At 37.0% G+C, this 11,914-nt stretch overlaps 1 protein-coding gene across 1 annotated transcript; it reads right to left on the bottom strand.

Moving 5' to 3' along the window:
- Positions 1-6,867: 6,867 nt before the first annotated feature.
- LOC142150451 (olfactory receptor 11L1-like) lies at positions 6,868-8,667 on the bottom strand. The gene is made up of 2 exons (XM_075205644.1): positions 8,616-8,667; positions 6,868-7,802 (listed from the first exon to the last, which is right to left on the bottom strand). Exons 1-2 carry the CDS (start codon positions 8,665-8,667, stop codon positions 6,868-6,870), a joined length of 987 nt encoding a protein of 328 aa, XP_075061745.1.
- Positions 8,668-11,914: the final 3,247 nt, after the last annotated feature.

Here is an 11,914-nt window from a genome sequence, read left to right on the forward strand (position 1 = left end):
ACCTTTTTCTCCTCCAGAATTGAGGCCCTCAGACTCAACATCATCTCCTCCCATCCTTCTCCTGCCACCCTCATCGCTCCACCTTTCTCCGGCAACCAGCTCTTGTGCTCTTTCCGCCCTACTAGTTCGTTCGCTCCCTTATTCTTTCCTCTCCCACAATCAACCTGTTATCTTGATCCCATCCCATCTCACCTCCTTTGCTCTCTCACTCCCACTGCCTAATTATACCAAGCATACATCTTTAACCTGTCAATCTCCTCTGACTTCGTCCCCTCCTCATTTAAACATGCCCTTATCTCTCCCATCTTCAAAAACCTAATCTCGATCCCACCTCACTTGCTAACTATTGCCCCATCTCATTTCTCCCCTATGCCTCTAAATTACTTGATAGGATTGTCTGCAACCGCCTCACCAGACACCTCTCGGACAATTCCCAACTCGACCCTCTCCTGTTGCAAGCTCTTATCTCTATCTGCCTCTCTAGCTCTGTCTGTGCCTGGTTCACCTCAAACCTTTCTAACCGTTCCTTCTTTTTATCCACGCCTGGATCTTCCTCCACCGCCTCCCCTCTCCCTGTAGGAGATCCACAGGGCGCTATTCTCGGCCTTATACTCTTTTCACTCTATACTACCTCCCTTGGTGCTCTCATTTCCTCTTTCGGTCTTCAGTATCACCTTTATGCTGATGAAATTCAACTCTACATCTCTTCTCCTGATCTTTCCTCCATCCTTCTCTCTCTTCTGTCTGACTGCCTCTCCACCATCTCTTCCTGGATGTCCTCACGCTTTCTCAAAATTAACATTTCTAAAACTGAACTCATTGTCTTTCCGCCTTCTAGATTCTCCTCCCACCTTGACCTCTCTATCACTGTTAACAACACTACCATCTCCTCTGTCACCCAACTCCAATGGGCGTCATCCTCTACAACTCTCTCTCTTTTGCCTCCACATTTAATCCTTTGTCCAAGCCTGTCGCTTCCAGCTACTCAACATTGCCTGCATCCGGCCCTTCCTCTCTCAGGATGGCATCAAAAGTATCATCCATGCACTCATCATCTCCCATCTTGATTAATGCAACCTTTTCCTTACCGGCCACCCCCACTCCAATCTCGCCCCCCTTCATTCTATACTCAACGCAGCTGCTATACTCATCTTCCTTTCATGAAGCTCCTCTTCTCTCTCCCCTCTCTGCCTTGCTTTAAACTAGCTCCCATTCCCCTACAGAATCCTTTTCAAACTCCTTACCATCACCTACAAGTCACTCTCCGACTCTACTGCCCCCTATGTCTCTAACCTCCTCTCCATTCACACTCCCGCCCGCTCACTGCCCTGGGCCATTGACCATCGCATCTCCTCCACTCTGATCACCTCATCCCACTCCAGAATCCAAGATTTATGCCGTGCTGCCCCCCTTCGCTGGAATGACCTCCCTCGCTTCATGTGTCTGTCACCTAACCTGTGCTTATTCAAACGGGTATTTAAAACTTAACTGGTCCTTAAAGCCTACCAGCCATCCACCTAACACTTTTGTATCTGCTCTGATTGTTATCTCCACTCTCCTCCCGGTCTCTCTCTTCACTCCTTCCTTGTTAAATTCCCTTAACTGACTCACTGTCTATTTACCCTTTCTTAGGATGTAAGCTCTTTTGAGCAGGGCCCTCTTCCCTCTTCCCTCCTGTCTCTATACCTGTTCTTCTCCTCCATCTTTACTGCATTAGCCATGCCTGGAGTATCTGAAGTCTTGGTATTATTTGTTTATTGTTCTATATTGTATCACCCTGTATAGTCTACTGCTTGTACTGTGTACCGTCCTGCGGAAATCTTGTGGCGCCTAACAAATAAAGGATAATAATAAAATTTATAAAAATAATAATGGATATAATAATAATATACCAAGTATAAGCTTATATTTTCTCTGGTTTTGTCTCAAAATATTGCCTGATGTTGTCTTGGCAACTGTCCATCAATCCATCAAGCCTATTTAAGACTCATTTGGGTGTAGCTTACAAGCCATTCGTTGCTAGATGGAAGCCCCTATATCTAGGAGATGAGTGCATCTGATTTTAACTGCATTTATATGGTGTTTAAAGCATATAGGTCAGTGTAGAACCTGCATACAATGAGGTTACACTTGGTGCTGGGATGCAGGCTTAAATGTTTTGATCAAGATATGAACAAATAAAGTATGTTTTCATTTTGCTAGATACACATAGATATGCAATGGTAACGAAAAGTGCTGACAACAACTGTATTTTTGTTTGTATAGAATAACAATATCTCTTCAGATACTTAATTTCCACCCTATTCATAAACTTATAACCCTGAACCTCTATCTAGATTGAGAAAATAGTGTCTACTCTTTCACATATTAATATATTTCTTTAAATGCATTTCTGGAAGCAAACCAGATGTAAACAGATTCTTCCACATGTTACAATAGATGAAGAATCTGACAAAGGCAATAAACAGTAGGCATCAGAGGTTGCATCATGCAAATGCCGTGGCACCATGTTTGCCGGAGGAATATGCTGTGCAGAATCCTCGCCTTAGGCCCACAATATTTACAGCAGCATGAACAGTTATTTTTCTTTACTTGGAAGCCAGGATGCACTCTGATTATCATCATCTGATTGTATCTGGGCCAGGTATTTACACTGTCTGAAGAAATTGGCATCAGACTGTTCAGTTAATTCAGCAGGATAATCCAGACGACCTCCTCAAGTATTATTTTTCTTTGCCTATTTGTATAATACAATATTATACACTTTTTATAGAGTATAGTATTTCAATCATTGGAGAATAAGGGTTGCATATTATTGAAACTAAAGTAATAAAAACAATAATCCCACATTTCATAAAACTGTAAATAATTGATCGAGGACAAAAACAGTAGACTATTAAAGTTGTACAGATTTGGCAATCCCAGATGAAAGACAAAAGAGTCATTGTTCTTGTGCATTACATGTACAAGTCCTGAAGGACAAGCATAATATATCGTACCCAGTGATAACTGATCATATCACACAACTTCATTCTTCTAAATATGGATTGAGGGTCCATGTTAGTTGTGTAAAATATGCATTCCCATAGTGTGCAGGAAAAATGTGCAAGTGATTAAGTCCTTTTGTAGTCTGTACACATCTTCAACTTACTACTCTCCATCATTAGGGAGGAGGAACCGGGATTGCATGAACATTTCATAGGAGAAGTACAGGGCATTTAATGTAATTAGCGTTGCATGCAGAAGTGATAGCACCATCATGAAGGCCTGTCAAGAAGCGTATCAGTTGTGGGTGTTCAAACCGTGGTACAAAATATATACTGATGGTATTATCAGAACAGACTTTGCCATTGTGTTAAAATATATAAAATCACAGTTTTCCACCCCCACCCACAATAGTGCTCATAGTCTAGACTGGTAGCGACAAAATGAAAGGGGAGCACAACTAAAGTTATTGGTCAAGTCTATGCAACCAAAGACTATAAGCATTAGTTGCCCCATCTCCTAGTCTGAACACACAGCTCTGTATACAGTTGGATTTAGATAAAGCGATACCTCCTGAATGTATCTGGTAGTTAGATGAGGTTTTACGTCTAAATCAGGCATATCTTGGAAATATATTTTCATCTTCATTTTAAAGAAAACATTGTATCAATGATAATATGGACGGCTTATAAATTCTTCAGCCGAGGTAGAGAAATCTGCATAGCATTGCCCAGGGAGAATACATTTAATGGAATCTCAAATCCAATTAATTGCTTAAAAGCTTAAACTTTCAAAATAGCAGGATGTAGACTGGCAGTGGTTAATGACAAACTTAATGCACTCCACTACATTAAAGCAGTGAATACTATTAATTTGCTTCAGCAGAGACTTTACGACAAGTTTGATAAGGTCAAGAGTCTGCTGGAATCCAAGATTAAGGCTAAATTGTCCCACAATTGTATTACCTCCATAAAAACCAGGATGCTTTGAAAATGATTTGGGTCAAATAGCCAATGAATTCCATTTGTTCTATGCATAGCTTTAAACACAAACACAAATCCCGCGCTGAGCTCACTCCCCACGATCAAGTGGAAAATTGCAGCTCTATATAAAACAGGTAATGCTAGACCCCAAGAATAATGAAAATGTGCAAAAATAACAGTACTGAAATGTAACATCGTGGAGAGAAAAGTTAATTAAATAAATAATATAGAAATATATAATCTCCCTATGGCAGGATTCAAATGTTGTCAGCCAACAAGGAACAGCTCAAATCAGCAAACCAATTTCCTAATTAAAACTAAACTAAAATGTAGTATTCAGCAACACTTGTAAACAATTAGTAAGCGACTCTTGTATTAAACTGTTGACCGGTCTCATAGCAGTATATGCAGATACTTGAAACACGCCCATTAGAAACACTTCAATTTTGAAGGTAGTAGTAGCGTCTCAATGGTACATTATGATATTAGCTGATTCCACGCTGAGTGCTCTGTGTGGGTGCTCTGTGACAGCTGCCGACTAGAGCTGTCATGTATGATCGATTCATCGTACTCCTTCACCTTACATGTCAAAATTCTTCACATTAGCAATCCCACAGATACGTTTGGAGGGTTTATTGAACCCCTCAAAGGCCACCATAAAGTAAGAAATTTGGACAGTGTAATTAATAGTCCGTCGGGTGTCTATAAAAAAAAACATTTGAAGACGGCTTATTAATTATCCTGTCCAAATTTCTTACATTATGGTGGCTGACGTCATTTGAATCCTGCCGTAGTTATATTATATGTTCCTATAGTTTTTATTTTTAATTCAATTTACTTTTCTCTCCACGACGCTACATCTCAGTGCTGTTTTCTTTGTATATTTTCTGTGTATTGCTTTAAAACATGTTCCCGCTGTCGAAGTCAGCAAATTGGATAAAGTCATTTCAATTAAAGTCTAACAAACCTGGTTGTCTTTGTCTGAAAAGATGCGTACGGTACGCTATGACGTACAAGGGCATGCTGCGGCGTGAAAGGGCGTACGCATCCACTGCACGTGACAGCAACAGTAATTGGTCTTTTACCATACATTCGCACAAACACGCATACTTATAAAATAGTACACATTAATGGTAGTTGCAACACATAGTCAGTTATGTCGAAATATAGTAGTATTTATATGTTATATCAGAGTTACATGCATATTAGTGAAATACACGGAACGGGTTAAAGGAATAACCTCATGAGTGGTATCATAATGAACCTTGTTACATATCCTACTGTTTGGTTCACTCTGCGAGGGAATCGCAGAGTGCATACGCAAGTTATGAATGATAGGGAATTATGAACTACTTAAGACTAAGGAATCCTGGCGGGAAGAGCAGAGCATACCCCCTGCAGAGATGACCCCCTCCTTTGGATTCCTTAGGATGAATCAGCCAATGATTGACGACCCCTTGGACATTCCTGAGACCCGGACCAATAGATGCAAGCTATACCATCTTCATTGTATTACTGTATTTGATTGTGTATATAAGCAGCAGCTTGTGATCCAGAGTGCAGACATCTTGTCCCCAGACTTCAGGATTGAATGACTGCACTGGATCCAGAGCGCCTGCGATAAGTAACGGCTGTATTTACTATTACTTCGCTTGAGCATATTATTCCACTTATTGCGAATAAATCTTTGTGCTTTGGAAACACAAATCGAGGTTCGACAATCGTTATTGGTTAGCGACAATACGCACATAACACCGCACACCCAGCTCTCCAAACGTAAGAAACTAAGATTATTTTTTTTCATGTTTCCTTTCTGAACTCTCTTTAATGCAGTCTAAAAAGTGAGGTCATTGCCAAAGATACTCTTCAGTGGATATAAATACCAAAGTCAGCCTCAGCCCCTGGTTTGGATGGTCTCAATGCTCTTTACTATAAAAAAATATCAGAACTTTTGTTGGCTGCAGTTATCAACTCTGTAAAGAAATAATGATCCTGCTGTCATGCAATCCAGAATAGTAGTAATAGGGAAGGACATGGCTCTATGTACGAGTTACAGACAAATCTCACTCCTGAATGTGGATTTCAAAGTATTTGCTAAAAATCTGGAGACCTGACTGGTTAACATAATCTCCTCCTGTTGATGTTTTTGAAGACCTGAGTTTAGAAACCCTGATATAGTGACATATTGATAGGTGACTACAGCAACTGTACTTCATTCTGTGGTCACCATCTTCTGCTCTTTTTCTAAAAGCCCATCCATCTAAGACTCACGTCTATAATTCATATATCTGCAAAAAAACTAATTTTATCTGCAGGTAAAAAGTATTTTGCATGGAAAATGCCAGTCAATCTAGATGTCCCTAAAATTTAAACCATATTTATGTCTCTGTGGCTTGTATTTATGACAGGGCAAAAGAATAGGCATTTGCCAGAATTGTTTTATCTCTTTAATTTGTACAATTATTTTTTTTTCATTATATATCTAGTTGATTTGATTATTAATTCCAGAGTTCATTTACTAAAGTTAGTTTAGTTTTAGTTTTAGCTAATTTTTACTATGTTATATTATTACACTTTTTTCATCTAAGCAAGAATGAGGAGGGGCTCGATAGGATTACTTTGGTCCTTGTCAATAAACACCCAAATATTTTTTCGGAGGAAAAGTCTGGAATCAGGGAAGACAGCTGCAGCATTACCCTCTTGTGCTGACATACACAGTAATATTTATTTTAAAGCAACACCTGTCATTGAAGTTACTCATCCCTCTCTCCTAAAAATGTGTATTTTCAACAAAACACATATAATCAAGATGTGAGAGAGCCCTATGCAAATTTTCTAAAAATAGTTGACATAATTCAAATTAATTATATTATGTGCATGGATTTGTTATTAATTTAGACTAATGCAAATTACATCTCAATTTTTCAAACGCTTCCTTGAAGTCTTTATTCCTCAGGCTGTATATGAATGGATTAAGCAATGGTGTCACCACAGTGTACAGCAGTGATAATACCTTGTTGATAGCTAATAATTGTCCTTGGGTTGGAACCATATATACAGAAAAGAGAGTCCCAAAAAATATAGACACAACAGTCAGATGAGAGCTGCAGGTGGAGAAGGCTTTCTGTCTCCCACTAATAGACTGAATGTTAAGGATGGTGGTTATGATATACACATAAGAAACAATGATCATTGTGAATGGGCATATGACAACAATAATACCAAATAAAGTTGTCTGCATTTGTATAAATGAAGTATCTGAACAAGAAAGTCCTATAATGGGAATGAAATCACAGAAGAAATGGTCAATAACATTTGGATCACAGAAGTCTAATTTGTATATAGCTATTGCATCCATCAAGATTATTAAGGAACTCAAGGAACAAGATCCAATGACGGATTTCACACAAAATGTTTTGGTGATTATAGAGTTATATCTCAGTGGGTTACAGATAGCCACATATCGGTCATAAGACATCACTGTTAGGATCAGACACTCTGATGTCTCTGAGTAAGCAAATACATAAAACTGTGATATACAGGCAGTAAGAGACATGGTGCCACCGTCATGTAGTATAATGTGAAGTAAGTTAGGGAGAATGTCTGTGGTCATCAGAATGTCCAGTAAAGACACTTGTGTGATGAACAAATACATTGGAGAATGAAGATTTTTGCTCATTGAAACTAAAGTCATGATAATAACATTACCGCACATGGTGACACAGTAAATGATGAGCAGGAACAAAAATAAGAGACTATTGAAGCTGTGGAAATTTGGAAATCCCAGAAGAAAAATATAAGAGACATTGTTCTCATGCATTATGTGTACAAATCCTGCAGAAAAAGGATTCGATTTTTAACTTTATTTGCTTAACTCTGCACTTTTATGATCTTTTCAAAACTTTGCCCTGCAATTGAACACATTAATAATTACCCCCCATCCCAAAAACACAAAATAACCAAAACATATTACTGTCATTCCTTATCAAAGAGTTTCATATATTTAGATATATGAATTATTACTAATTTCTGTCTTTGAATGCAGATCCTTGTTCCTCTTTGTACCTTAGTGTGTCAGTCCTCTTGGACAAGTGTCTGGAGAGGAGGTCAAGATAAAGGGGAAAATGAGATTTAAATCTGTATGACAAATTTGTCTGCTACACCAGAAGAGATAGAGGTCACCTCTTCTCATTTATTTGTAACAGAGCTGTGTTGAATACAATAAAAATGTTTATATTATGGATTATGTAATGCTATCTTTTGTTTTCTCTCTTTCCAAGAAAAAAAGTAACTGGAAATTGTTACAGTCTTTTTCATCCTTATAACAGAAACAAAGATTTGAAGATGATCTATATGAAGGTTTTCTTAAACTTTCTGAAAAAAAAATGTTTGCAGTAGTTTGTCAAATAGAAATAACAAAAGTAATTTAAAGGAGGTCTCTTAGATAAGTTAAGCAGGAAATCAATCATGAGTTAGATCGTTAAACAATTGGTATTGGCAGCACAAGTTTTAAATTTCATTACACTTATCAACTTATAAAAGTATATTAATATTTGCAAAAATTCTCACACATCCATGATATTCAACCCATAATTCAATAAAATTATTAATGAAATGTCCTCCCACTTATAGTGTTAGTTTTCATACCAGGACCTGGGCCAGTTCCCAGAAACTTGGGTATCACAAGAAACATAACCATGTTTGCTTACACACATTGGACTGAGTTGTTTTTATGGTGACATTTTTTCTCTACCCCTCAAATTCTTTGACAAATCAATAAAAAACAAATACATTTAAAAAAATTAAACTGGACTTTAAAAACAAGAAACAGGTGAATATATTAATCACGCTATATGACTATATTCAACACTCTAAACTAAGCTAACTTTGAAACTAATAGAAGTCCACAACCTCAGGATTTTCTTGACTCACCTGGACAAATTATCAGATCACATTTCTCTGTTAGACATTTTTCTCTTCCAATATATAAATGTCATAATGCAATTAACAGGTATAACAGATACAACAGATATAACAGATATGATACTCTGTTTACAACCCATTGCTGCAGAGTTGTCTTATACGTTGCAGGATAAATCTTATGTGAGCAGGTTACTCTGTGGAGACCTCACAGAGGATCTCTTGTGTGTGATGCCAGTAGTCTTTAGAGAAGACATTGACTAGAGAAATTATTTTGAATAATAAATAATGATATAGTGGAAAATATCCTAATTACATAAGAGTTCTTATCAATGGAAAATAATAATTTAGCCAACATTAACTATTTATTTCTATATAAATTATTATAATCTACTAGTTTTAACATAGAATATATATTTTTTGTTTTGTTGGGAAATAACTATTTACTTTCTCAATGGTTTGCTAATCCCTATATAACACACAAAATGCATGGACTAGTTTTACAACCTCTGCTTATCTTCAAGGCCAAACTCTTTCATGTCTTAAGAAATGTGTGAATCATTGGGCGAATTTGAATATTCTTTTAATTTTAGGTTCAGAGGTTCTGCAAATTAAAGTTTTCAGATTGAAGGCTGATATTGTTTTCAAAAAGGATTCATCACATGGACCTATAGTTATGATTACAATAGCTCATCCTTTCCCCATACTTCCTTATAATATACACCAGTGGTGGAAGTGGGGGTGTATACAGTGGTGTGCGATACCGCCACTTCTACTGCTTTCATTGTAAAACTTTCAAAATCCATTCATCTACATTTTAAATAAAACCACTTTAAACTTATAGATTCCCACTTCCAACACTGATGTACAATAATTGAAAAGAATGAGTCAAGATTATACTTGATTCGGGATATTTAGTAAAATAATATATTAATGTTGTCATGATCAATCCTAAACCTGAATTTGCTTTAAATAACAAATTTTCCAGCAAATCACTATGTGTAAGTAACATGTTAATGTATCTTGATGTTTTTTTTAGAGTCGTCATCATCATCAACATTATTTATATAGCGCCAGCAAATTCCGTAGTGCTTTACAATTGGGGACAAACATTAATAAGACAATACTGGGTAATACATACAGACAGAAAGGTAAGAGAATCCTGTTCGCAAGATTACAATCTATGGGGCAATGGGAGTTTGAAACACAAGGGCATGTGATATATCATTTTGCACACTGGACCCTGTTTTATATCACTTGCCTTTCATTCCAGAGCATACTGTCCATTGAATAAGTAGTCAATCCTTCTGCTTATTGCCAATTCACATATCCTAAAACCTTGAAATTCAGTAGGCTAGAAAGGACCATATTTGGGGTCCAAGTTCTGTGCTTTTTAATTATAAGAAACATAATAGATAAAAACCAATGTTTTACTCATAATACATTTTGTGAAGAGAGCTGTACAACTGAACAGAGACAGATAAAATGTGTCAACAATATCTGAAGTTCCCCATAAGGAACATATAAAGATTATGCTTCTCCCAATGGATTAAATATAACATAATTATATTTCATATGTGTGGAAAATCACCTCATGTGTGGTGGACTTAAGTAGAGATTTATAATATAGTTGTGTAGCCCATTCTATAAATGTTCTTCAACAAGGGACCATAAAACAGTTGTAAAACAGATTAGCATACAGATTAGCATACCAGCACATCTCTTTCCAGAATGTCGCAGAGACGGAAGGTTTGGCCTTGAAAGAATATTGTGCAAAAAGTTTTGAAATTATATTATAAAAGTTTAATGATTGTGGATCAGTTTACTTCTCAGAAATCTACAAATCCTCTAGTCTTTCACTACTTGACAGATGATATGAAAAGTAAGTTCAGTTAGTAAAACTAAGTTTAGTTTTTCTGTTTCTGTGTTTAATTTCTATTTTATTTTGAAGGGGTAGGGTACATAATTGCGACAATGGAAATGTCGGCACTTAACCTGCCGACAATTCCATTATGTTGACAGGTTGACGATGTCTATAGTGTGAAAGACCAACAAATGCCGTCATGTCCGGGGTAAAGACAGCGGACCTGTCAGTATTTGACTTTTAATGTCGGCATTGTGCATGTCGCCAATCACACTGTAAGCATTGTCAGCTTGTTAGCATAATGGAGTGTGGGCATGTAGCCTAGCAACATTTTTATGTCAGCTGGTTAAGTGCCGACATTTCCACTGTCGCAATTACGACTGCCACCAAGCTGTTTTGAATTAGCCTTGGTTTTTATAGTGCTCTTCTTATGCAAGGAATTGTTTGCTATACAGTAATTCTGATTAAACTGATTAAATTAGATTGTGATTCTATTTTGGGATCTGTCACCAAGTTACAAAACACTTCCTGTTTGTCGACTCTATAACTGAATCTTAGTGGTGGCAAGACTTTGTGTTTAACAATGCAAGTGAGATATCATTTTCCTGGAGTTTTTGTTTTTTTAGGCATATCTGGTGGTTTTGTTTTGATTAACACTTTCTCACCCACATGTTATGCATGTCAGATGGGTCTTGTCATGACAGAAGCATTGTGCTGATGCATTTGATCATTTTACCACTAGGATTGAACACTTGCAACCTGGCATAAATACTAAGCTAAAAATGGTTTGGAAGGGGGTATAGCTGGGAGGGATACTTAGTGTGTTTGCACCCTCTTCTACAGAGATATTGTGCAAAGTTTCTCAACTCCAGTCCTTATGTATTTACAACAAATCATGGTTTGAGGATTAATTATTCACATCACATGTTGAGGGTGCTCTTGAAGACCTGAGTTGAGTAGCCTTAATATAGTGAGACTGTGATTGGTAATTATAGCAACTGTCCTTTATTCTGTTGTTATCATCCTCCAACTTTTTCACACTTATAAGTAGAGTGAATCTGCAAAATATCTATTTCAGAAAAATGTCTTTCATTCATAAATCTGCAAACAATTTGTCTATCTAACCACTATAATTATTACTTTCTTATGTAAAGCACCTGTC

This window comes from Mixophyes fleayi, chromosome 4, assembly GCF_038048845.1.
Source record: "Mixophyes fleayi isolate aMixFle1 chromosome 4, aMixFle1.hap1, whole genome shotgun sequence".
Lineage (NCBI taxonomy): Eukaryota > Metazoa > Chordata > Amphibia > Anura > Limnodynastidae > Mixophyes > Mixophyes fleayi.